This window comes from Sus scrofa, chromosome 1, assembly GCF_000003025.6.
Source record: "Sus scrofa isolate TJ Tabasco breed Duroc chromosome 1, Sscrofa11.1, whole genome shotgun sequence".
Lineage (NCBI taxonomy): Eukaryota > Metazoa > Chordata > Mammalia > Artiodactyla > Suidae > Sus > Sus scrofa.
In genome coordinates this window covers 138,744,131-138,771,926 of record NC_010443.5, presented here as the reverse complement: position 1 = coordinate 138,771,926, position 27,796 = coordinate 138,744,131, and the positions used below count along the sequence as shown (strand labels likewise).

At 45.7% G+C, this 27,796-nt stretch overlaps 1 protein-coding gene across 4 annotated transcripts in view; it reads left to right on the top strand.

Annotated features, from left to right (window-relative positions):
• The window catches only part of ADAMTS17 (ADAM metallopeptidase with thrombospondin type 1 motif 17), a 395,981-nt gene that overhangs the window by 243,755 nt on the left and 124,430 nt on the right, over positions 1-27,796 (top strand). For 2 of the 4 annotated variants that reach the window (XM_013993230.2, XM_005659785.3), the window contains exons 11-12: positions 13,015-13,119; positions 14,102-14,247. In XM_013993230.2, coding sequence (XP_013848684.2) covers positions 13,015-13,119; positions 14,102-14,247 — 251 coding nt within the window. The remainder of the gene's footprint in view (positions 1-13,014; positions 13,120-14,101; positions 14,248-27,796) is intronic. The other 2 variants (XM_021098449.1, XM_021098456.1) reach the window with 1 other exon arrangement.

The window sequence follows — 27,796 nt, the reverse complement described above, 5'->3', positions numbered from 1 at the left end:
TCAATAAAGCATTTCAAGAGAGTCCAAACATTAAAGTTATAAACATTGGATGGTAAATATTTATTAGAAAGGGGAAATGAACCTTATTGCAATTAGCCCAATCCATCTTTTTTTATAATTATAAGTTCCTCCTGTCTTCATCAGCAAAGTCACTTGCCAAGCAAAGTCATTATTTAACAAGACCTTACAGCTCTTTAAGCTCAGATACCCTGCCAGGTGAAGCAAAAGGCAAGAAGGCCAGAAGTAGGAATTGTCAGCTGAAAGGAAGAGTGTGCCCTTGCTGCTGGAGACGGAAGCGAGCAGTGGGGAGTTCAGGCCATGTTCTTCCAGTGATCACAAAGCCCTCATTCCTTTTCAACGTGAAAGAAAGGCTTGTTTGTCCTCCTCGTCTTCAGGTTCCCAGAGATCCTCAGGTGGAAGGTGCCATGTAATGCATGCTCATCCCTTACCCTTCCTGCAACTTGGCAACACATTCCACCAGTGCCGTCCCAGAGCCCACATGTGACTGCCCCACAGGGAGGGGAAGGTGCTGGGAAGGGATACGAAAACAACCTCACTGGGTGCCTTGAGCTAGGGTGTACCTATGTCTCGTGGCGTATGCAGTGAGCTGAGCTTTGCAGAGTAAGTTGTTTTTTTTTTTTTAAATATGTAACACAGAAGCCATAAGCCAGTTGTTTCAGGAAGGCAACAGTGTCTGGAATAGTACTCGGCTTTCCGCTTTTGAGGGCCTCATGTATACTTTTCTCCCAAATATTTGCCCCTGTATTCCTTTCCACTTAATTCTCTTGGCCTTTTAGCACAGCATGGAAGTGCTGTCCATACCGTGCAGTGGGGCCACATCCTGGTTTGACCTTGTGAACATGTACATAGTCTCTCGATGCCTCCGTTTTCTAATCTGCAGAATGGGAAAAAACAATTGCACTTCCACAGCATAGGGTTGTTATGAGAGTTATGTAACAAATGGCTGAGAGCACTTAGCAGATAGTAGGCTCCCAATAAATGTTAGCTATATCATGTTTCCCATCAACTCACCTCCTGGAGTCCGTGGTAGAGGAGATGCTGTTTAGATAACAGTCTCGTGGGCTGGTCTTTTTCTGCACCTGTCCCTTTGCTGTTCTCATCACTCCTCCTGCCGCTCTGGGAGCCTGTAACCTCCAGAAGTTGCTGTCCAGCATCCAGCATTTCTCAGCATGCTCCCAATCCTCAGGCTGGCAGTCCCTTTCTGTCCTTTCCCAAGTCCCACAGAGACTCCCATAGGCATCTCGATGGGTGGAGATTTCCGTGGTGTCCAGGAGGCTTAGGGTGTCCAGATTCCACCTGCGAACTAGCAGAGTCCTTTTCTCTGATGCTGCTATTTTTCTCTAAACCCAGCAGGCAATTAGAATCTCTTCTGGAGATTGGCAGCTATGACTGCCCTACTCCAAATCTTCTGGGGTACGGGCTTTTCTATATCTTCCCTGGAGGTCCTTACGCTTAGCCTGGTGTGGGAACTGCTGGAGTAAATGAGACCTGTCCCTTTAAAGGCGGTGCACCTGGTAGGGGGTGGGTGGGGGAGTGGCCGACCAGGAGCCTGGCCCTGCCCTAGCTCAGGATACCGGGCTGGAAGCCAGGTCAAAGCCGTCTTGCCTGCCTCAGTCTCAGCTTCCTGCCCAACAACAACTGCAGCCCGTCTCCAAACTGCTGGACTTTGGCAGCAGATGGCCCCAATTTTCCAGAAGTGTTTGAACGTTTACAGTACACTGCCTCCTTCAAGAGCTCTCCAGACCCTGCAAGTTGTGTTACCCTTCATTTCTTGCCCACCCCCCAGGCCAGCTGGGTGCCTGGGTACCCTTGCCCAGCATCACCCACCCAGGTGTCCCCTGTCGGGTGACAGTCTCGGCGACCTTCCAGAGCAGGGCTGGCAAGCTGGCCTGGGGGAAGGCTTCAAACTGCAGTAGTCTGTGTGGAAAATTTGGATTAGTAACATTTTCATCCAGCTCTTAGCATTCTATTTTATCTCCGTTTTGGCTTATGTTATCAGCAGCCCATTTCTGAGCGCTTTTTACATAACCATTCCCTTCAGTATTATTTTGAGTCAGAGCTACTCTCCAAATGCTAAGTGGGTGCCCAGTGAGGAAGATCAAAGTAACTTTCAGAGTGCTTACAAGGGACACCCCAGGTGAAGAAAATGATAAAGCCTTGAAGACATGGACCATGGGGCTTTCTGCTGGGGATCTCAGATCTTCTCCATGTGTCCATGGTACTCCAGGGACGGAAGCTTGGCTCTGGCTTATTTGTCATGTGGCACCTTGAGGGACTCTGCTACAAAATGTTCTCTGTGCGACTCTCATGAAACCTCATATGTAGCCAGCAAGGTCACAGATGCTAGATCCAGGGAGCTGCTTCATTTTCCTTGTTCTTTGTGTACCCTCGTGGCTTTCTATTTGATTTAAGCCAAAGATGGTGCTGCCCAATGGTACTTGCAGATAGAGCAGCACAGCCAGGTAGTACAGAGCAGTCACTATAGTCATGAGACAATGATGAGCACTCAGGCCTGGCTGACACAGAGGAGGCAAGATCTCAGGGGGAGGAGACTGGGGACCCAGAGGCAGGATAACCAGGGGATAAGTGTGTGTTCTGGGGTCAGGAGAGGTCCCAGCCTCTGTGCCTCTGTGCCTAATTCTATTTCTTCATCTGCAAAATGTGAGTAGTGATAGTTTCTGTCTCATGAGGTTATGCAAATGGTAATTAAGGATTCTGGAAAAGTACTCAGCCTGATGCCTGGGCTACCTAAGTACTTAGAGCATGTCAGCTTTTCTCTCATTCTCCTGAAACCGCTCGTGGCTTTATGTGTGAATGTATTCATTTGTTCATTCATTTGTTTGTTCCTTCACTCAGAGCATCTTCTCTGGCTCTGTACCATGGGCTACCAGATGTGTGCTAATGAGACAAGGAGGCTGTAAGACACAGTTGCTGCCCTACCCCCACCCCCAGGAGTTTAGGATGGAGGGGGCAGAGGGCAAGACTCATGGGACTGTCACCCAAGGGTCAGTCATGTTGGGTCACTCTTAGAACCCTCATAGATTCTTCCTGATGGGAATAGAGCAAAGGAGGAAAGAGTTCACGAGGGAGGGGCTCTTGGACTTGGCCTTGAAGAATATGGCAGGTGATTTCCTGGATGTTAAGATGATTTAGCGCTGGTCCCTTCCTTGGCCTGAGCTCTCTGAGGGCAGATAGCTGGTCACACTGTCTACTCTCTGTCTCCTGGAGGCCATGGAGCAGCCTGCAGGGAGATGGGCCTGGAGCTGTGCCAGAGAGGACCCTTAAGGCAGCAGCATCAGCCTCTGCAGGGGCACAGGGTGTGTGGGATGTGGTTGGTCAGGTGCAGGCAGGACAAATGTATGTGAAAATGGCAAGGAAAGGGGAGAGGCAGGGGCAAAATGTTAAGCTATGTCGTAGGGGTCTTAAGTGATTCCTGACAGGATTGATGGATGAGTCAAGATCCGTGTTTTCAGGGAGTTCCCATTGTGGCTCAGTGGGTTTAAGACTCAACACTGTCTCTCTGAGGATGTGGATTCAATCCCTGGCCTCGCTCAGTGGATTAAAGAACCTCTGTTCCTGCAAGCTGCAGTGTAGGTCACAGGTGCAGCTCAGATCTGGTATTGCTGTGGCTGTGGCGTAGGCCTGCAGCTGCAGCTCTGATTTGAACCCTGGCCTGGGAACTTCTATATGCTGAAGGTGTAGCCCTAAAAAGGAAGAAAACGAAAAAAAAAAAAAAAAAAAAACCTGTGTTTTCAGAAGATTTTGCAAATGTGTTGAACATGAAAAAGATTGCAGTCGTCTCGCAGAGAGAGGGAGAAGATAAAACAAGGCCATGGCATTGAGAATGAAAAGAAAGAATTGCCTCTGAAAAGCCAACTTTGCCATTTTTAATTAAGCAAATCAACTCTTTGTAAATAGGCACTGTGGGCACTAAATAATTCTAAATAATCGTAGCAAAGACTATCTTCACCACAGACGCCTGGTTGGTTATCAGTGGGATTTTTCGGAATTATTTTGTTTTATGAATAAGCAATATGTGCAAAGGTATAAAAATCCAAAATTAAGAAGCTCCTGCTGTGGTGCAATGAGTTAAGAATCTGACTGCAGTGGCCCTGGTTGCTGCAGAGGCACAGTAGGTTAAAGGATCCAGCGTAGGATGCAGTCGAGGCTTGGATTCAATCCCTGGTCCAGGGACTTCCATATGCCATGGGTGAGGCTATAAAATAAAATTTAAAAATTAACCATTTATGTGTTTCCCTTTTCATAAATATTTCAGCATACTACTCTGCTGATGCGTATCTTGCTTTTTTTTTCTCCTATGTAAATATAAATATATTTTTTTCAAGTCATTTAATACCCATGTAAGGTGAGTTGCCCCATCTCTCTCTTTTTTTTTTTTTGCTTTTTAGAGCTGTACTTATTAGAGCTTATGGAAGTTTCCAGGCTAAGGGTCTAAGTGGAGCTGCAGCTGCTGGCCTAAAACACAGTCACAGCAACACGGGATCCAAGCCAATCTGCGACCTACACCACAGCTCAAGTCAACACAGGATCCTTAACCCACCAGCGAGGTCAGGGATCGAATCCACATCCTCATGGGTACTAGTCTGGTTTGTGATCTGCTAAGCCACTGCAGGAACTCCCCATCTTTTTTTTTTTTTTTTGGATGACATATTTTGTTATTTTTAAAACTATTGTGATGTAATTTTAGAATTAAAGAAGAGTTACAGAAGCAGTACAGAAAGTATCTACCTTCTACCCAGCTTCCCCCTCTGTCCACATCTTACATTATCCAAGTCAGGAAATTAACTGGGGTATGATATTAACTAACATACATTCAGATTTCACCCATACCCCTAGTAGGATCCTTTTTCTGCACCAGGGTCCCATTTTGCATTTAATCATCAGAACTCTTTTGTCTCTTCCACCCTGTGGCAGTTCCTCAGTCTGTGTCTTTCATAACCTTGATATTTTCTCAGTCCTTGCTTCAGGGTCATGCGTTTTGGGAAGCAGACCACAGAGGTGCTGTGGTTAATACATCTTACTCCTGGCATTGTTCCTCTCAGTCAGTTAAGGTGGTGTCTTGCAGCCTTTACCACTGTAACTTATTGTTTTTCCTTTTGAGTTTATCAGACTTTTCTGCCCTCAGCAGTGTTGACATCAGGGACTGGCTCATTCTTTGTTATGGGGTTGTCTTGTGCTTTGTAGGGTATTTAGTCACTACCCACTATATGACAGCAATCCCCGAGTTGTGACAACCAAAAAGTGCCTTCAGACGATGCCAGATGTCCCCTGGGTGTGTGTGTGTGTCCGGTGGGGTGGGGTGGGGGGGGTGGGAGGTGGTGGCGCAAAATTGCTCCTTACTGAGAACCGTTAATCTATAAGATTAAATACCTAGAAGTAGGTTAAGGTCAGTTTTGCATAGTTTTTGGTAGATTTAGGCACCTAAAACACAATGTGAAGTACACAGAAAAGTATCCCAATCATAAACGTACAGCCACATTCATTTCTCACAAACTGAACACACCAGCATAACGAGCAAGATACAGCATTTCTGTAATTCCAGCAGCCCCGCTTAAGCCCCCTCCCCTTCACTAAGCCCCAGCAGTAATTACTAGCTTACTTTCTGACCCTGCAGACTAGTTTGCCTGTGCTTGAACTTTATGCGAAATCTTGCACATGCCTTCATTGTTGATAGATATTTCTGGATTGACCCCCAAAGAGGCTTTTCTATTTACCCTCCTACAAATACGACTTGGAAGTGCCTTCTGCCACACCTTCTCCCTGGCTTGCTGATCTGTGCCAATCTGAACATTTAAGAAATGAGCCTGTTGCAGGTTGAATGGCAGTCATTTCTCTTTTAAAGAATTTGAGCATTTCTTCATATATTAAAAAGCTTGTTGTATTCTCTTTCCTGTGAACTGTCTTAAATCTTTTTTATATTTGATTATTGATTTTGTCAGTGTTGTTAGAAATTTTATGTATTAAGGAAATTTGCCCTTTAGCTGAAGTATGAGTTGCAAGTGTTCTTTTTTTCCTAGTTCATTTGATTTTTTACTCTGTTGATCATATTTTATGTCTGGCAGATGTTTGTGTGTGTGTAGGGTGAACTATATCAATCACTTTTTAAGGCTTCTGGGTTTTGTGCCATGTTTTCAAAGGTCTTTCCCATTCCTCAACTGTAAATAAATTTAACTCTCATTGTTTCTTCTAATATTTTTATGATGTAATTTTTATGTTTAAATCCTTAATCCAGCAGTAATTAATTTTAGTGTAAGGCGTGAGGTAGGGATCCCATCTCACTTTGTTCCCAGACCACTTAGGTGGTTCCATACTACTTATTGAATAATTCATTTCTCCCCATAAATTTGAAATGTCATCTTTATAATATGACATTTCTGTATGTCTTATTTTTTAAAAATATTTCTGGATTTTCCTGCCTGCTCCACTAATGTAATCATGTACCTCTTTATATTTACTTGACTGTGGCTTTATAAAATATTTTAATTCACTAAACATATGCTTTTTCACAATTTTACTGTCTATTATTTCTTGTTTGTTTTTCCATATGGTACTCAGAACCTGTGTGTTTAGTTCTAAATTACATTGCTATTTAAATTCAATTACATTGTTTTATAGATTAACTTAGGGAAAATATATATAATTTTATACTTTTGAGTCTTCCTGCAGAATTTTCTCTTACATCAATTCAAGACATCTTCCCTCCCCTCTTCAGGGGAATTTTATTTTGTTAAGACTTGTAATAAAAGATTGTGATTGAATTTAATTAAATGTCTTTTTAGCTTCTATGGAGAGAACTGGATGATTATTATGGTTTATCCAGTCATTCCCCCCTGTCCAAAGAGTCAGTATTTTAAAATTTAATTTTATCGGAATATAGTTGACTTATGATGTATTAGTTTCAAGTGTACAGCAAAGTGAATCAGTTATACATGTAAATAAATCCATTCTTTTCCCCATATAGGTTATTATAAACTATAGAGTAGATTTTCCTGTGCTATACAGTAGGTTAAGATATACCCACTACTGTATAAAATAGATGATTGAGAACCCCATTGATTTTAACTGATACTTTGGTCAGTGCTCACTTCCAATCCTTTTGCCGTAGATTTTCCATGCATTTCTTTGTCAAGTTTATCCTCTAGTATTTTCTCCAAAAAAAGGATTCATCTCTTTATACATTTAAAAAAAAAAAAAAAGTTTTCCTATTACCTAAATACTTGAGCAACAGTTTAGCTGCTGGAAACTTCTTGGGTCGCATTTTCTTTCCTAGTGTCTTTCTGACATTGCTCCACAGGCTTCTGGCAGTGAATGCTGCTATAGAGAAATGTGTATATAGCCTAATATTGTCTCCCATTCTTGGTGAGCTGTGCTTTTTGCCTGGCTTCCTAGAATATTGTTTTGCTTTGTCTCTGAGATTCAGGAACTGTATCAGGACATGCCTCTCTTTTCATCATTTTTTTTGCCTTTTTCCCCAGATGAGGGCTTTGCTTTCCAATCTAAGACCAAGATTTGAATGTATATTCAAATACCTTTTTCTGTTACATTACTTTAGTTCTATTTTTTAGGACCTCCCTGCTTCAGACCCAGCTCAGGGTCCTTGACCTCTGCAAGCATCTGCCTCATTGGAAAAATGGAAAAATGGAAAAGCTCGTTGTACCTGTCACCCATGCATGCTTGTATCAGGTCTCCACTATGTGTCTTCCATATCTGTTAATTCCTTTTAACCACTTTGAATTATGTGTTCATTTCCATTTTATTATATTCATATTTTTCCCAATCATCAACTCGGTGTCCCACTGTAGGTGTTTGGTGCTGTGTCTCTTCTTTATGCTCCTTTCAGTGTGGTTTTCATTGGTCATCTGATTTAATTTCTCTTACATTTCTTGAACAACTTCTGATAGCTCATATTTTATCTCCTTTGACATGACTGTCTTTTCCCTTGGTTCTTGTGTATTTGCTTGGTGCAAATGCAAAAAAAAAAAAAGAAAGATATAATTACTGTGATTTTAAAACATTAATAGAGCTAAACTTAGACATTATTTTTAGCTGTTCCGTGATCATATTATCTGGTGAGTATTTGAGTATTGTTCACCTGCTTTTTCCCTCCTGTTTATTTCCCCTGCCCCCTGCCCCCCGTCCCCACTTTTTATTAATGGCCACACCCACAGCACATGGAAGTTTCTGGGCCAGGGATTGAATCCAAGCCACAGCGTGACCTACACCACACAGCTGTACAAGGCCAGGGATTGAACCTGAGTTATTTCTGGACTACCTATTTATAGGACATTCACATCAGGGAGAAGCAGAGCTGCCTCCAGGCTGGAAGGCACTCTCCTTAGGAGAAGACTGTGTGTGTGTGTTGTCATCATGCATCTCTCCTCCTGCTCTGAAATATGACTTCCTGCACATATGGTTTATCCTTGTGTTTCTTTCTGAGGCTCGGATTTCCCTGCTGCTACTTTGTGATAAGTTAGGTCCACTCCAGAGTATTTATCTAGTAAGTCATTTTACTAAGGTATAATGTACACATGGAAAAGTGTACAGTTCATAAGTTTAGAACTTGATTTGTTTTTATCAAGTGAACACACCTGTGTAGGCACCAAGTGGGTCAAGAACCAGAAAATGGGAGTTCCCATTGTGGCTCAGCAGTAATGAACCCGACTAGTAACCATGAGGATGCAGGTTTGATCCCTGGCCTCTCTCAGTGGGTGTTGCTGTGAGCTGTAGTATAGGTCACAGACGCAGCTCAGATCTGGCATTGCTGTGGCTATGGTGTAGGCCAGTAGCTACAGCTCTGATTTGACCCCTAGCCCGGGAACCTCCATATGCCTCAGATGTGGCCCTAAAAAAAGAACCAGAATACTAACCTGGATAAGGGGGCTTCCCATCTTTTGTGTCTGACCCAGCTCAGGGACCTTGATTTCCACAAACATCTGCCTTCTCGTTGGAAGAGTGGGAAAAAAGGAAGCTGTTGTGTACCTCAGGAGGACAGATGTCCCAGCACTTTGTCATTTGTAAAGCATGATGTGAATGCCCAACTATCTACGCAGGAGGCATCATGGTGACAAGCATTGCTGTGGTGTGGTCCACACCACTTGTCCAGTTGTGAAAATGAATCACAGAAGGGCAACTGCTTGGCTTGGTTGCCCAGAGCAGGGCTGGTGGCTGAGTTGAGGTCAGAGACAACAGCTCTAAATCTGCCTTTTCTACTTATCCTCCTTGTCTTTGTTTTTAAACTCTCAACACTCCAGTTTCCTCTTACTCATTTTTGAGCTTCCTATAAAATAGACCATAATTTATTTATCTGTTCTGCTGTTGATAGGCGTTTGGGTTGTTTCCATCTTCGGAACTAACACAGTGTGGCTGTGCATATTCTTGACAAAATTTTTGGTGAATATACACACACATTTCTATTTGACACATACCTGGGAGTGGAATTGCTGGATGTTAGAATGTGCGTGGCTTCAGCTTTAGTAAATACTGCCAGAGTTTTCCAAAGTTGTGGAACTAAGAATCCTCAGGTCAAGAGAGTGCTCATTGCAACACATCCTTGCCGGCACTTGGTATTCCTCCCCTCTTTTGTTTTAGTCATTTTGGTGGGTATGCAGAGGTAGCTGCTCAGTTTTGATTTGTTTTTTCTGAGAACCAGTGAAACTGAGCATTGTTCCATATGTTTTCTGGCCATCCTATATGTTTAGATATCCTTTTATGTGAAGTGTCTATTCAAATCCTTTGCCCACTTTTCTCTTGGGTCTTTTTCTTGATTGATCAGTGGGAGTCTTAGGGGTTTGTTTTTATATATATTCTGGATACAAATCCTTGGTTGGTTCTGTGCCTTACAGATCTCTCTCCCACGTATTACAAACATCTCTCATGTTCTTACCATTGTCTTTTGATCAACATAAATTCTTCATTTTAACATATCTCCATGCCAGCTCTTCTTAAGATTTGATATAGTATAGTTCATTAATTGTTTTCCTTTATGGTTAGTATGTTTTGTGTTCTCTTTTAGAAATAGTTGCCTGATCTCATTCTCCATTTCTTTGATGATTGATCTGAGAAAGCATGGTCTGTAAAGTGCATAATGAACAGTTTACACCACCCTTCTAGGGCAATCAGATCGCCTTGTCCCAAGCACTCCTACCCCATAAATTCACATCCTGGGTCCGCCTTGTCTCATGACCACGTGTCCACACACTGACACCACTCTGGAAGAGCTGGAGGGTCAAAGTGCATGAAATCACATACTTAATGAGGTGCTGTCAGCCTTTACAGGACCAGCTGGTGCTTTGCTCCAGCCACATGTCCTGTTACCACTCCATTGAGAGGCGAACAATAATGAGAATGTGGGGGCGTTTCTGAACACAAATGCACAAAATTCCTTTTGACTCATCAACTTCTTTAAGGGCGCAGAGCAGCTCTGATGTACTTGAAAAGTGAGAAGGGGCTGTGGGCTCTTCTGAGCTCATTGTCAAACCCTGCAGCTCTGCTTTCCCTCCCTTTCCTCCTTTGTTTCTGTCCCTTCCACAGCTAAACATTTTCGGCCTTTGGACGGCACAGCTGCACTTCTCTGTGCACGTGTTCACAATTACTTGGAACAGCAGGCCTCTGTCCTGAGCCCCCCACGCCCTCTCTAGCCCCGCAGGGACTGCCCTGGGCTGTGCACAGGGAACCCTGACCCTCACCCCACCCGAGATGTACCCACTGTGCCCCAGAGGATGTGTCTCCCTCTCTACCTCCTGTCTTGTCACCCTGATTGGGTTTGGCATCCTGGAAGTACCACATCTTTCAAAGAGCCTTAAGTACATCTGTTCTCAATTTTTAGACCACGAGGTCAGGATTTGGGTGCAAGGAGTTTATCTGGGAAGTTATCCCAGGAAGCGCTGAGATGGGGCAGGGAAGTGAGGCAGGATCAAGAAAGATGCGGTGATGGGCAGGCGAATGTGTAGACAGCAGGCCACCCCTGGGACCTCCTGAGAGACATGTGGAACTTGCCTCAGAGCCGCCCCACCCAAGGCACAGCTGTCCAGCTCCCATGCTTGTGGAAGGCTGCTCCATGGCCAGTGAATGGCTTCTAGAGGGGAGACCAGGGAAGCAGCAGACCATGTGTGGGGATGGCAACCACCCTGAGCCCTGCGAGGGTGACCGAGGCAGGTGGAGAGGACACCAGCCATGTTGGCCGCAGTTATTTGGATAAATTATCTCATTCTGAGCACTCTGCCATGTCCATGTTTCCTGTTAATACAAATGGGAGTGTTTTTAAATGCCTGTTCCTGGTTTAATAGCATTATTTTAACTGTGTATTTGTGGATGGTGACAAAATCCTCTTTGTGAAATGCTAGAAGAAATCAAGGCCTTTCAGGCATACCCTGACCTGGAGGCTAAGGAAGGTGGCTTTGCTGCCTGGTCTCTGCTGTGCTAAGTGGGGAATCGACAGTGAGGAGAGAAATCAAAGACACCCAGAACAGCACCTTGACCCTCCTTTCAAGAGGCCAAGAATGGCTAGAGACAGAGAGATATAAACTGACAGGAGGAGAGGAAGAGAGGCAGGTAGGCTGGTGCTGGTTAAGCTGCTGGAGGGAGCACTGAGAGGAAGTAGAGGGGGAGGGGCATCAATTGGGCCACATTAGAAACAGAATTAAGAAGGTGGTGAAAGGGAATTTTAAGAGAGTTGGTTGTATGTGGTGAATGATTCCTTTGGTACTTTCCAAAAGAATTCAATAAAGCTCAGAGTTCCCATCGTGGCTCAGCGGTAACTAACCCGACTAGTATCCATGAGAACACAGGATTCATCCCTGGCCTCGTTCAGTGAGTTAAGAATCTGGCATTGCCATGAGCTGTGGTGTAGGTCGAAGATGTGGCTTGGATCCCAAGTGGCTGTGGCTGTAACGTAGGCCAGCAGCTGCAGCAGCTGTTTCAACCCCTAGCCTGGGAACTTCCATATGCAGCATGTGTGGCCCTAAAAAAAAATTTTTAATTAAAAAAAATAATAATAATAATAAATTAATTGAAGTTTAAATTTCTCACCAAAAAAAAAAAGGCTGGGCTCAAGGAAGGTGACCCTGGGGAAGATTGAGGGGTGCCTCTTTAGCCCCGTTTTGAGCTGTGGTTTCTGAGGCTGCACAAAGATGCATTGGCCTCAGCTCCAGAGCAAGCCCACCTCGAGCCTGTGTGGTTGTTGAGGTTCTTTCTTGGCGTGCTCTGTATGAGCCATGGGAACCTACTTTGTACCTTCCTACACTAAATGGAAGGTATCTGGGGTTCCTCTGTGGCTCAGTGGGCATTGTTGTTGCTGTGGTATGGGTTTGATCCCTGGCCCAAGGACCTCCACATGCCATAGGTGCAGCCAAAAAAAAAAAGAAAGGAATCTGCTTAATGGTGTCCAGGCTCCAGCTGCATCAGACACCTCCTAGGCCCTCAACAGCTGGCGCTAGAACTGCTGATCTAAACCCTCGTGTGACATGCCCCCTTAGGAGTAAACACACAGAATTGTGTTGAGCTGCATGAGCTAGATGAAACAACGCACCTATTATTATTATTATTATTATTATTATTATTATCTTTTTGTCTTTTCTGGGAACGCACCTGCAGCATATGGAGGTTCCCAGGCTAGGGGTCTAATTGGAGCTGTAGCTGCCGGCCTACGCCACAGCCACAGCCACAGCAATGCCAGATCCGAGCCGCCTCTGCAACCTATATCACAGCTCGTGGCAATGCCGGATCCTCAACCCACTGAGCAAGGCCAGGGTTCGAACCCAAAACCTCATGATTCCTAGTCGGATTCATTAACCACTGAGCCACGACGGGAACTCCCCATGATGCACCTATTATTTTTGACAACCAGATTCATAACCCTTCTTCTTCCCCTCCTGTTCAAATCCCCAATTCAAACTGGTCACTGGGCCTCGCCTTCCAACCCCCTGCTGTGACCTCGTGTAGAGTTCTCAGCAGTCACATTCCTTCCCTTGTCAGCAGCATCTGATGTGCGCGGGATTGTGGTGCCTGGTGGAAGGAGATACATCCTGCAAGACCAAGCTGGACCCTCCCTTGGACGGCACAGAGTGTGGGGCAGACAAGGTAACCCCGATTTCCCCTGGCCCCTGGGCGTTGGTCTGCCCTGCACTCAGGAGCCACTGAAGCTCCTCCAGGGTACCCCAGAAATGCCATGGAGCCTTGCTCTGGACACAGAGGGCTGCCTACGTCACTTCTTTTTTTTTTTTTTAATAAGATACAAGAATCATTTACTTCATGTTTTTGTTAAATTAACTCCTTTTGTCACATACATGAATTTATCACTTAAAACTCTGATGTCAGTAGACTATAAATGGGAAAACAGTATCACTTGCCATACACAAAAGGCTATTATAAAATGATTTTAATGAGAACAGGGCTCAAGGTTAAGAGAGCAAGCCTTTGGCCTGATCCTCATTAACAGAAGGGACTGGCAAGTGTTAAAAGAGTATTCAGGGCCAGCAGCCACAGTCCGAGATTTTCTTTAGTCTTATTGTAAGAATTAAAAGAGATGCTCTGGTGGGGGATCATTAAATCACATCTCGTGCCCCAAGATTTGTGCTGCACATGTTGGGAAATTGTTTCAGAGGATTGGCTTTCTCTTATCCTCAGAAAGAGCCAGAGTTTCCCCACATGGGCCAGCTGTGTCATCTCCAAGCACCAAACCTAACCCTGAAGTTCAAAACTGCAGAGCCAGGAAGAGACTCACATTAAGCGGTTTGCAGAGGATGAGGTCTCTCTCCACTGAGCCTTGTGGATTAATCCTTTGTCTGGGGATTTAGAGAACCTCCTTTGAGCACATCCAAGTGGACAGTTAGGGCAAAATCCAAACCCCAGAGTGACAGAAGTGTCTGGTTGAGTATGTAAGGAATGTCACTGGAGTTAGCAAGCCTGCACACCCCCAAATAGTCTACTTCTGTGTGAACTGCAGAAATCAGGTTTGGGTGGCACGGTGCTCTCTCACCCAGAGGGTATCTCAGGACCAGTGAGTGAGGGGAGTTGCCTCCCTGAGCTGAGTGCCCCAGCCACCCACCCTGCTGTGTTTCAGTGGTGCCGCGCAGGGGAGTGTGTGAGCAAGACGCCCATCCCAGAGCACGTGGACGGAGACTGGAGCCCTTGGGGTGCCTGGAGCATGTGCAGCCGCACATGCGGCACAGGAGCTCGCTTTCGGCAGAGGAAATGCGACAACCCTCCGTAAGTCCCCCTCCACCAGTCTCCTCCAGGGCCCTTTGATAGGGATTTCCCAACCACAACTCCCACGGCCTTAGCAGAGCAGGGTCTGTTTGCACTGAGGATTGGAGCTGAAAGGAAAACGAACTTGAACCCAAGGTCCAGGGCGCAGGGGTACTGTGTGCGTCCAATGGCGTCTCAGCTCAAAGCTGCCTTGTAGCAGGGATGCAGCAGGTCCTATGAGGAGCTGGCTCCTCTTCTTTGCATGGGCCTTGGTAGAACTGTTTTCCAAGATGTTTGGCTATAGTACCTCCTGGACTGCTTCACAGTTGCCTGAGACAAGGGTCATTTCAGGGAAGTGGGCAGACCTTTCAAGAGACCAGGCTGACCTTCACTTTGGCTATTAGCTGATTTGGGAGCAGCCTGGCTGTTGATGAGTCACAAAGCATTTGTGGCTTCCTCTCTTGTTTATCCAAATATCTCTCACCTGTCCTGTTAGAATTGTTTGTATTGGAACTATATGACAATAAATAGGATTTTCTTTTTTTTTTTCCCCCTCATAGGCTTCCTTTTAGCAACTGTGATGACACCATCACACCTTGTTCACCTTTACACGTTCGCTCCTAAAAAATTCAGGGCTAGATCTTATGCTCAACTTTATCAGAGTTTTTTTTTCTCTTCTTCTCTTGAAATTTCCCATTTTTAATATGTCTGTAAATAATGTTTTGCATCTTGTGTGCCATCAACTCCATCACATTAATTTTGAAAATGAGCAAGGTATAAATTATGACTAAAAGGAAATGGTTTCTATACACTATTAAGTCATATTGATGAGTAATTAGCAAACCCCTCTTGTGTTTAGAAAGTCTGATGATGGAGTTCCTGTGGTGGCACAGTGGTAACAAACCTGACCAGCATTCATGAGGATACAGGTTTGACCCCTGGTCTCACTCAGTGGGTTAAGGATGCGGCATTGCCATGAGCTGCCTTGTAGGTTGCAGACATGGCTTGGATCTGGCATGGCTGTGGCTGTGGTGTAGGCCTGCAGATGCAGCTCCAATTCAACCCCTAGCCTGGGAACTTTCCTAAAAAGACCAAAAAAAAAAAAAGTCTGATGTCCAAACTCTAGCTTAGACCAAATCACAAACTCAGGCCCAGGAATCTGATGTACCAAATTTCTCATGGTGATTCTGGTGCCCAGCCGAGGTTGAAAACCTACAGATTAAGGGAAAACTGAGGCTCACCAGCTTTGTGAATGTCAAGAACACCATATTTCCTGGTAGTGCCATAAGAATTGGTATTATATGTTGTGTCCTATTAAAACTTTTCCTTCCAGCACCCAGCAGAGGTAGGTAGGTACATAGTAGGTAGGTATTTAATCTTTTAGAAGTGAATTCTTAATTAAAAGCATAGGTGATATATTAGGCTTTTCCAGAGAGGCAGAACCAATAGCCATATACGTATGATTTATTATCAGGATTGGCTCACACACTTATGGAGGCCGAGAAACCCCATGAGCTGCCACCTGCAAGCTGGAGGCCCAGGTGTAATTCATTGTGAGCCTGACAGCCTGGGAACCGGGGAGCCAATGGTGTGAATCGCAGTCCAAGGGCAGAAGATGAGAGGCGACATCCCAGTTCACACAGTGAGGCCTCCTTCTGCTTTTTGTTCTAATCAGGCCCCCGGTAGGTTGGATCATGCCCACCCACACTGGGGAGGGCAGTCTGCTTTAGGAGCCCACCAACCCAAATGCTAACACCCTCACAGACCCACCCAGAAATAATTTTTAGTCTTGGCACCCTGTGGCCCATCAAGTTGATACATACAATTAATCCTCATGGATGGGTAGATGATTAGAAAACCTATTTCGCCAAGCGGTCAGAAATTGATAACAGTCTCAGTTTTCCCATTGTTCTATAATGAAGTTAAAATAATTCTGCCCCTGGCCCAAAGCAGAGAGCTCTGGGTTTGGAGTCAAGGTGCAGAGGTTACTGGCTTGATTGGTTATTGGTCACGTGACCACAAGGAAACCCCTTTTCTCTCTGGCCCTCACTTTCCTCCATTGGAGGGAGCTGGTGTAGTATGTTAGGAAAAGCCAGGCTTCAAAGCCAGAGCAGACAAGGCTTCCAATCCCAGGGCCACTTTTTATAGCAACTGGCAGCTATTACCTGCCTCTCCATCTAAAAATTGGAAAAATCCATGGAACTTCATATAAAGTACATGGTATGTATTTAATACACAGCACCCCCCATACACCCCATTTCCTTGCTATTAACACCAAGAAAAGAACACGGCTCTGTTTCGAGGCTCAGAGGAGTAAAGGCTTTGTCAAGCCCAGAGTGCAATTTGCAAAGGCTGTGGCTGTCTGGGGTGCTCCTTGTTTGTGATTGGAGCTCAGGTGCCCTGATCGAGGACTGGACTCCGTTGACACGTCATGCACATCATTCCAAGTCAGGTGAAACCCAGCAAACATCATTGTAAGGGAACTTCAGACCCTTATAAATACCTCTGGAAGGACTCCATGTCCCAAGATGATCAACAACTGGGTCATATTTAGGTGAAGGCAACCCTTGCAAGAATAAGATGTTATCAGTGCTGAGCAAATGAGGCACAACTTTTATGGGACCTGTTTTGTGTTTTGTCATGATGTTAGCTAAGCTCCTTCCACCCCCTGCCCCGCCCCCCCATATCATGCTTTGGCTGTGCCTGCTACCCCCCACCTCCGCCACGTTTTTCTGCTCTAGGATACCCACAGGGGCATTTTGTGAGAGGTTCCTTAAGACCCCTTAGTTCAAAGAGCTGAATTAACATACCCGCCCTGGCCCACCATGCCAGGTCCTCACCACATACCCCCAAGCCCAGTGGCCCCATAGAGAGGCTGTTCTGGGAATCCCAAAGTTGTAAAAATGTTTTTCCACACCCCGCCCACTGCTTTAGCAGGTGCCCCCCCACTGATGGTCATAAAATTTCTCTCTCCTTGCCCCCTTCCTTGGTCTTACCACTGAGAAACGGGGTTTGTAAGACCACCACACAGAGACAACTGAGGGGTTTATAGGTCCCAGCACATGGGATGGTTACAGGCACTGGCACATCCCCAGGAGAAAGTCTTCTCATCTGACCTTGATCTTCCAGCCCCACCCCATGGGGCGGGGCAGTGGCTGAAGGACCAGAGAGAGAAAGCCCTCCTTGACCTTGCCCCTCCAAGCCGGTACCTTCAGGAACCCCCAACAGGACCCTGCTCAGTATAGGTTTATCATCAGCGGAACCAGATAAAACCCCTGCCCCGCTCAAGGGGCAGTAGTCCCACCAACTGCCATTGGTTTTCTCCTGGACACCGCAAGCCTGACCCTTCATAATCTGCAACCCCTTCTTCCTTCAAGTCGCCTCCAGACCACAGCCCCCTCAGTAAATAGCACCACCCACTGTTGCATCGAGCATTCAAAGCCCCTGGATCCACGTGAGTCCCTTGTCCCTGGTTTCCTTCTCCACATGTGGTTGTGACCAGAGCAGTGGCCCCAGGGGCCCTCATCAGGTGCCAGCTTCCCTTCTAGGCATCCGCACACAGCAGACCACCTAGTGCTGCCTGGCAAGAGGGATGTTCATCTTGTCCCCATTGTCAGATGAAAAACTGCACCTGCAGAGGTTAGGTAGCCTGGCTGGGTCACACAGGCAGGTGAGGGGGGCAGTTTGGATCCCGGCAGTGAGGCTCCCTTGTCCTTCCAGACCTTTGGCACCATCCTCCTTGCTCACTACCTTCCCCTCCCTCACCCCCCAAATTCATTCTCCATGGAAAGCCAGAGACCCACTTACCCCTAAATCCAATTAAATCTCTTCCTGCTGCAGCCCTCACAGTCATTCCCTGCTGCCCTTGGAATTAAATCCATGCTCTTAACCATGGCCCTGTGTTAGTTTTCTGTGACTGCCATAGTAAATCACCAGGATTTGGTGTCTTAAAACTACAGAAATTTATCCGCTCACAGTTCAGGAGACCAGGAGTCCAAAAAACAGGGTTGAGCCTCTTTTCTTTCCTTTTCTTTTCTTTCCTTTTCTTTTCTTTCCTTTCCTTTTCTTTCCTTTCCTTTCCTTTTCTTTCTTTCCTTCTTTCTTTCTTTCTTTCTTTCTTTCTTTCTTTCTTTCTTTCTTTCTTTCTTTCTTTCTTTCTTTCTTTCCTCCTTCCTTCCTTCCTTCCTTCCTTCCTTCCTTCCTTCCTTCCTTTCTCTCTTTCTCTCTTTCTCTCTTTTTAGGGCCACACCCAGGGCATATGGAAGTTCCCCGGGCTAGGGATCCAATCAGAGCCACAGCTGCCAGCCTACATCACAGCCACAGCAGCACTGGATCCAAGCCTCATCTTCAGTCTACACCACAGCTTGTGGCAATGCCAGATCCTTACTTAACCCACTGAGTGAGGCCAGGGATCGAACCCGTGTCCTCATGGATACCAGTAGAGTTTGTTACCACTGAGCCATGGCGGGAGCCCCCTGAGTCCTTTTTTGTTTGTTGGTTTTGTTTCTCGCAGTGCCCAAGGCATGCAGAAGTTCCCAGGCCAGGGATCAAACCCACACCACAGCAGTAAGCACAGCTGCTGCAGTGACAGTGCCAGGTCCTTAACCCACTGAACCACCAGGGAACTCCCAGGATTGAGTCCTTCTTGAACCTCTGAAGGAGAATCCGTGGCTCACCTGTCCCCTTGCTCCTAGTGGCTGTAGCTGCACCCGTCCACCTGCATCCATCCTATGTGGAGTCTGCTCTGTGCGTGTCCTCCCCTTTTGTCCTCATGACACTGGCCATTGCATTTAGTGCCCACCCTCATCCAGGGTGACCTCATCTTGTAACTTAAAGATGCTTGATTTTATCTATCTAATCTTCACTGTTCTTTTTTTGTTGTTGCTTTTTAGGACTGTACTCGTGGCATATGGAAGTTCCCAGGCTATGCCACAACTACAGCAATGTAGGATCCAAGCCACGTCTGCGACCTACACCACAGTTCACGGCAATGCCACATCCTTAATCCACTGAGCGAGGCCAGGGATCGAACCCAAAACCTCATGGTTCCTAGTCGGATTCATTTCCACTGCGCCACAACAAGAACTCCTTCATTGTCTTTTTCCAGTGAAGGTCGTGTTTGCAGGTTCTGGGTGGGTTTACTTGGCAGGGGAAGACACTGCTCCATTCAGCCCCTGCCCCTCCATTCTGTTTGCAGATACCACAAGCTCCAATGGACACCTGATTGGTACTCCCTTCTCCCTCTGCCACTTGCCTGTGCTCCTCTTTGTGGGTCAGGCTCCTCCCCTGAGCACTTTGCCTGAGGCGGCTGCCAGCCCTACTCCCTCTTAGCACCCTTTCTGAACATTACAGGTATTACAGTGGTTTTTAATTACCTGAATGTATTTGCTCCTCCATTTCCACTCTCCTCCCACTGGCCTTTGAGGAAGTCCACACGTGTTGGGCGCTGTCCCCCTTCCATGCCCACAGCACACCAGCCCTTTGTAACACATGCTGACCATCTTCCTGTCTATACGTGTGCTTGCTGAGGACAAGCCACCTCTGAACTCCCAAGGCCACAAAACACAAACCTAATAGTGTCTTTTCCCCAAACACCAAGCTTATTGTAAATTATTATGCCCAGAAGGTGGATCACCAGGTAGGCCCTTCCCTGGCACCGTCTTGCTTTGCTGAGTCCCACATGCTGTGAGCAGCCAGGAATGGGGTCCAGGACCCCTGGGTTTCAGGGCTGTCTTCACCTGTGCCCGCCCAGTGCTCAGCGCCCTCTCAGAGCAAGCTGCAAATATGATCTGGCCTTGTTTATCCCAAGTGAGAGAAACAAAATGCTTTTGCTCCTGTAATGATTATGCCTTGGTAGTCTGTCCAGTCTTTTGCAATAAGAGCATATTCATTTCCTGTTCTGAACAGAAGTGACAGGCTCTTTTTCCCCTGCAGTTTTCTACAAGTTTTGCAGGCCTTCTCAGAAGCACCTAGGTGAACGGGGGACGGGGGGTGAAGGGGTGGGCCTTAGGGGTGGGGGGTAGGGGCCTGTTGCCGCAGTCCCAGGTGCTTCCCGGGGAGATGCAGGGTGCAGAAGCGGGTTTCATGAAGTCCAGGCAGCAGCCGTCAGCCTGTTTTTGCAGAATGGCCTGATGTGATTGTTACAAAGCACAGCTGATGGAGGCCCCGGAGCCAAGCTCTGACCAAAGCAGCCTCCTCTCCCCAGCTCACTCCTTAAATCAACAGGCTTGCTGCCTTGAGCTTTTCCAAGGATGTCCAAATCTCACTGCTGTGTACATCTCAGACTTGGAACGCTCCCACCAGCCCCTCCCCTCCCCCTTCACTTTATATTCCTGGCCTCTTTCCCATCTTCTGCAGCTGGTTTATTCACTGTCCAAAAATACTGGCAAGCACATCCCCTCCCCCCTCCTTTTTTTTTTTTTTTTCCTCTCGTCTTGGTCTTTACAGCTATTGGAATTTGTATTTCTTGCCAACTGACATCAAGGCTTTGGGGACCATCCGTGTTTTTAATCCGGCTTCCTAAGCTTGTCCTTTTCTTGCCATAATTTGTGTCCCTGTTAGTGGGAGTTTTTGCCAAAGACTGCAGGGCAAGGAGCTTATCTCTCATGGGGATTCTGGTTCTTCATCAGGAGGGTTGTGTTTGGGGGAGGTCTGGGGAGTATGGTTTGGAGTAAGGATTCTGGCAATCTGGTATGAAAAGCCAGCTCTGCACAGGAAGGATGGGAAGGTGAGTGGATCTTAGGAGCAGGACTGAATCAGGGTCACCCCACTCATGTCATCTCATGAGCATTGGGAAGGAAAGCAGCCTACCTCCTAAGACCCAGGGGCTAAAGTTTTGTGCCTATAATGCCTTTGTGCTTCCACAGTGAACTCTGCGCGTGTGCCTGTGTGCTTTCGATGTACCTGGTATTCACAGGGAAAATTTTACAAATCACGATTTTTCTGTACTTGAACCTAAGTTACCCCGTGCCTTTCCGAGGAGGTCTTATCCAGGGACACCTGCTGCCCTGCAGGGGCCTTCACAGCCCTGCACTGTCTGAAAATCTGACGGCTGTGCCCTGCTCCCTCCTCGGAGTTCTTGGTACAAGAACTGAAGGTGGAACTGCTCATGTCACCGTGTCTCTGGATGGCAAGCGGGTTTGAACTGCTGGGATGACTTTATCTTCCTGTCACTCAGTAGAGTGGTACAAAAACAGCAACCAAGAAAAGAGTGCTACTCAGCTGGCCTCCTTCTCTTGCTCCCACCTGAGTGCTGCCTGTCATCTGCCCCCAAGGGAAGGGGCAGACCAGATCTGCCATCTGTGATGCTGCAGGTCTCAGCCAACCTCTGCTTGCCAGCTCTGCACTGGGTCTGCCCCTGGGACCACCTGACAGGAGCTGCCCTAGCCCGCAGGAGCTGGGAGGGATGCACCTTTCTCTCCAGACTGCTGGTTTCTCCCTGAAGCCTCTCTACCTTATGCTTTTTCTTGCTTTGCACCATCTTTATGATTCTGTACCAATGCAGAATGAGCACCTATCCTAGAGTGGGTGGCTCCTGGTACAGTGAGGCTAATGGTGGTGGAGCATGTATGCTCAGCACGTGCAGATGTGTGTTGGCTTCCCAGAGCATGTGACCAGGTGAGGACCTGTCTTTGCGGACTGGTTGGACAGTCTCCCTGCCCAGAGCATCAGTGAACTTCTGCCTGCTTGCAGTCTCTGTCTTTTCTGCTTTGTCCTTTCTGGTGGCTGTGCAGCAAGATCTGCTGAAGTTTCCTTCAGAAGCAGTGAGGCTGAGCATCTGTTTGTGTCAGTAGTTGTCCTGTGAAGTGTCTGGTCCAGTCATTTGGGTTTCTATCTAAACTTCTGCTTTGTTCATGCTTAGAAAGTCTTGACAGAGTGCAAATGGAAACTAGGGATTGATATTGGAAAAGCCTCATGAGCATCTGTCATACCCATGGTGCCTGTGCCAGTGGGTCAGACTGTCCTTCCTGGCCTCACAGGAGCCAGTGGAGAGCCCCTTCCCCAGCACACCTGGGGACACTTATGAGTCATGATTTTTCTTCTCTCCACCTCTTCCTCCCCACTTAGCTGTTGCTTAACATGTTGGAGCTGCATTTTCCTCGTCTGAAAGACCCCCCCTTCTGACACTTTGTGCTAATGTAATGAGGCAACTTGTGGAGAGCAGGCAGAGCGTAAGCTCTCTGGGCATATTAGTCTGTAATGACTGTTAATGTGAAAGTGCCTCTGTCCTTACCTGTGTTCTCAAGGATGGAATGCCACCTCCTCTTCCATCCCCACGAGTCCTTCCAGGGCCTTGGAGCCCTCCCTGAGTGGAGGTCACAGACCTACTTCTGGTTCTCAAAGATGAACAGCTCTCTGTTTGTAGAACCACAAACCCCATGGTTATCCTCCATCCTAGCATGTCAAGCTTGGTTTCTGTGGTTTTAGTGCTCCTAGATGCTTTTTATTTTCCCCACGCTTGCGTAACTCAGGGCAAATGAGAACCCCAGCCCTCTGCTACTCAAACTTTGGGAGGGTGGTCTCTGCTGCCTGTGTGTGCAGCCCCAACACAGCATCTTCTGAAGGCCCTTAATCCACACAACGCCAGCTTGTTCCCGTTGCCTGGCATGGGTTTATTGGTAAGGTGGGTCTCTCCTCCAAGTCTCCTCCAGGACTTCTGCTCATAAGCCCCCTGTGGACCTGCCCCTCAGACCTGCCCTTCCCCCACAAAGTTTCTCCTCTGCGTCACAGCATGTACAGGCAACCCCTTTCTGTGGACTCAACACCAATGTACACCCAGAAGGCCTTCACCAGCTTCATGGTAACAGACAGCTCTTATTACTGAAACCATCTTAAAGAGTGAACAGGCTGAGTACAGGGTCCTGCCATGAATCAATGTATCAAAACTGGGATGATATGGGTCGTAGATTACACTGATTCTCCCTTTTTCCATGTTGTTCAAAGTAGTAACCCAAAGAAAAGCTAGGGGGAAGAAAACACAACTCTTCTGGTCATATTTTTTTTTTGAACAGGGAAGGTTTAATGAAAAAATGCATTAGCTATTGCAGATGATTAGAGTAATATGGGGAATTAGCTCCTAGGAGATAATAGAACTTTGAAGACACAGAAGGAGTAGGTATAGAAAGCAGCCACTATCATCAGGTCTGAGGCAGGGCAACCATGGAAGAAACAAATATGGAAGAAGGTGCTCCCCAGTCAGACACACCCAGGGCTGAGATTCCTTGGACTTTGTTGGAGAGAGTACAACAAGGACCCATTCAGGGAGGGAGAGGTTTGCAGAAGTGCTGCACTCTTGGACCTCTCTGGAAAGTCACACTTAGGGGTATCAAGGAAAGATGTCCAAGAGAGAAGCTGCACATGACACCAGGCTGGGAATTTTCCCAAAGTATTAGTGTGCTTGGAAGCTCCCCTCTGGGATGACTCTGCCAAGAGAAGTCACATACCAAAACTAGAGACATAAGTCTGTTCCTCCTCTAGTGTCTCTCTGGTAGCTTGTTCTAACAAAGCTTAGCATCATGCCCACTTAACTGGAGAGCTTTAGTTCTTCATATGGCTTTGAGTTACCATCCAACATCCTCTCATTTGAACTTGGAGCATTTCTTGTAAGACAGATCTGATGGTAAGAAACTTCCTCAACTTTTGCTTATCTGGGAATGTCTTGATTTCTCTGTCATTTTTTGCTGGGTATAGAATTCTTAGTAGATAGACTTTTTTTTTTCTTTGAGAGCTTTGAATATATCAACCCACTGACTTCTGGCCTTCAGGGTTTCTAATTAGAAATAAGCTTGTAATTTATCAAGGATCTCTTGTCTGTGATATGTTGCTTCTCTCTTGCTGCTTTCAAGATTCTCTTTTTGTCCTTTGGCATTTTAATTGTACTGTATGCCAGTGACGTTATCCTATTTAAATTGTAGATTGATGTGTTTTTTCAAGTTTGGAAAGTTGTCAGCCATTATTTCTTTAAACCTCTCCTCTTCCTTCTTCTCCTTCTGAGACTCCCATAATGCATATGTTAGTTCCCTTGATGGTTTCCCACAGATCACCTGTGCTTACTTTTCTTCATTTCTTTTTCTTTCCACTCCCCAAACTCAATATTTCAAATGTCCTGTGTTCAAATTCTTAGGACAAATTTATATTTCTGATTTTTAAATCTGCCTACTCAGATTTGCCCTTGAACCCACCTGGTTAATTTTTCATTACAGTTACTGTACTTCTCAACTTTAGAATTTTTGTTGCCTTTTTAAAATTTTTACCTCTTTGTTGATATTCTCACGTTTTTCATTTATCACTTTCCTGTCTTAACTTCTTCCTTTAGCACTTTGAGTGTCTTTAAGACCGTTGTTTTGTAATCTTTGTCTGGTAAGCATAACCTCTGCTTTCTTGGACACAGTTTCCACCAATGTATTTTGTTCCTTTGAATGGGCCGTACTTTCCTGTTTCTTTCTATGCCTTGTGATTGTTTTGTTGAAAACTGTACATTTGAATCTTATAATGTACCTCTAGAAATCAGCTTCTCCTCCTTCATAGGATTTTCTGTTTATTTGCTTTTGAAAAGTTTATTTGTGCTGAGGATCATCCTGAAGTGTATGGTCTTCTCCAGCTTTTTCTGAGCCTTCATCTTCCCCTGGGCATAACTAGTGGCTTGCTAAATTTTCCCATATATGCAGTTGCTTTTGAATAACTTAATCCTTAAATATCTGTCTCCCAACAGGAGAAAAAGAATTTTAGAAATGTGTTGCTCATTAAAATTTCCTGGTAAAGGGTACAACAATGTGGCCAACCCCTATGCCCTTATCTCAGCATTGAGCAATCAGAACACAGAACTCCAATATTTGGAAGAAAAGGTCCTTTTTGTCCCCCCAGCTCGAGCAAGCCACGCTAGGAATTTAGGCACAGCTACCTGCCATGGGGCTGGGACAAGGGGGACAGAAATCCTCTAGCACACTCAAGATTGAAATGGACCCAAATTAACCACAATTTCCCAGCCATGCTTTCTCCTGGAGGCTGCAAACTTTCAGAGAGACCCCAGAATTTCAAAATAATTGCTGCAGGCAGTTCTTACCAGTGCAGTTGTTGTCTAGGTAGAGAGACGGATTCTTGGTGCTTCCTACTCCATCTTCCCTGACATTGCATTACTTTTTGATCGTTTTAAGATAAATTCGATAATATATTTCAGTTCAGTCCAACTGCTGTTTATTAAAGACCAGCCTATGCAAGGTTCTCTGCTTGAGGCTGCAGAGGAATAGGAGGAAAACAGGAACTCAGCTCATCATTTCACAAGGCTGATGACAAGCAGCATAGCACAGACCCAAGCAAGGTCAGGAGAGGCTCCATGGTAGGAAAGAAAACTAAACTGCAAGGTGGAGGTGGCTTTAAGCAGGGGCAGAAAGTTAGGAACGGGGGCCATGGAGAAAATGGGACAGTGAGCCAGATGGGAGCTGAAAGAGGACTTGATTGTGGGAGAAGATTGGACATGGAGAAGAAAGAATGAACAGAGTCCAGGAGGAAAACACCCTGAGGGACAAATGGTATGACATGGGCTGCTCAGTTTCTGCTGGATCCAGGAGCACTCTTATGTCATATCTCATCTCCATTTTACCTATCTGCCTTGAGGCATAAAGGCCATCAGGATATGAGGGTCTGTCAAATGTAAATCTGGAAAAATCAGTTGAGGGAGGTGGATGCAAAGGAAGCCAAAAGAAAGCTTGAGGGCAATTCAGGAAGTTAATTATATGACCTGTGCAAGTCTCAGTTCATACCCTAGGTGTGTGTGCAATGTAGCTTCCTTCATTAAAAAAAATTTTTTTTTATTTTTTAAATATTTCCCCAATACATTTTTTTTTCTACTGTACAGCATGGTGACCCAGTTACATATGTACGCATTCTATTTTCTCACATTATCATGTTCCATCATAAGTGACTAGACACAGTTCCCAGTGCTACACAGCAGGATCTCATTGCTAATCCATTCCAAAGGCAATAGTTTGCATCCATTAACCCCAAGCTCCCAATCCACCCCATTCCCTCCTCTCCCCCCTCGCAACCACAAGTCTATTCTCCAAGTCCATGATTTTCTTTTCTGTGGAAAGCTTCATTTGTACCCTATATTATATTTCAGATATAAGTGATATCATATGGTATTTGTCTTTCTCTTTCTGACTTAACTTCAGTCAGTATGAAAGTCTCTAGTTTCATCCATGTTGTTGCAAATGGCATTATTTTGTTCTTTTTAATGACTGAGTAGTATTCTGTTGTGTATATATAACACATCTTCCTAATCCAATTGTCTGTCAGTAGACATCTGGGTTGTTTCCATGTCTTGGAAATTGTGAATAGAGCTACAGTGAACATGTGGGTGCATGTGTCTTTTTTAAGGAAAGTTTTGTCCGGATATATGCCCAACAGTGGGATTGCTGGGTCACATGGTAGTTCTTTTTTTTTTTTTTTTTTTTTTTTTTTTTTTTTTTTTTTTTTTGTCTTTTGATGTTATTGTTGTTGTTGTTGCTATTTCTTGGGCCGCTCCCGCGGCATATGGAGGTTCCCAGGCTAGGGGTTGAATCGGAGCTATAGCCACCGGCCTACGCCAGAGGCACAGCAACGCAGGATCCGAGCCGCGTCTGCAACCTACACCACAGCTCACGGCAACGCCGGATCGTTAACCCACTGAACAAGGGCAGGGACCGAACCCGCAACCTCATGGTTCCTAGTCGGATTCGTTAACCACTGCGCCACGACGGGAACTCCACATGGTAGTTCTATGTATAGTTTTCTAAGGTACCTCCATACTGTTCTCCATAGTGGTTGTACAAACTTACATTCCCACCAACAGTGCAGGAGGGTTCCCTTTTCTCCACACCCCCTCCAGCATTTGTTATTTGTGCACTTATTAATGATGGCCATTCTGACTGCTGTGAGGTGGTATCTTGTGGTAGTTTTGATTTGCATTCCTCTAATATTCAGTCATGTTGAGCATTGTTTCATGTGCTTGTTGGCCATCTGTATATCTCCTTTGGAGAATTGTCTATTCAGGTCTTTTGCCCATTTTTTCATTGGGTTGTTGGATTTTTTTGCTGTTGAGTTGTATAAGCTGCTTGTATATTCTAGAGATTAAGCCCTTGTCAGTTGCATCATTTGAAACTATTTTCTCCCACTCTGTAAGTTGTCTTTTTGGTTTCCTTTGCTGTGCGAAAGCTTGTCCGTTTGATTAGGTCTCATTCATTTATTTTTGCTCTTATTTTTGCTGCTTTGGGAGACTGACCTGAGAAAATATTCATAAGGTTGATGTCAGAGAATGTTTCGCCTATGTTCTCTTCCAGGAATTTGATGGTGTCTTGTCGTATATTTAAGTCTTTCAGCCATTTTGAGTTTATTTTTGTGCATGGTGTGAGGGTGTGTTCTAGTTTCATTGCTTTGCATGTAGCTGTCCAGGTTTCCCAGCAATTCTTACTGAAAAGACTACCATTTCCCCATTTTATGTTCTTGCCTCCTTTGTCAAAGATTAATTGACCCTAGGCGTCTGGGTTTGTTTCTGGGTTCTCTATTCTGTTCCATTGGTCTGTCTGTCTGTTTT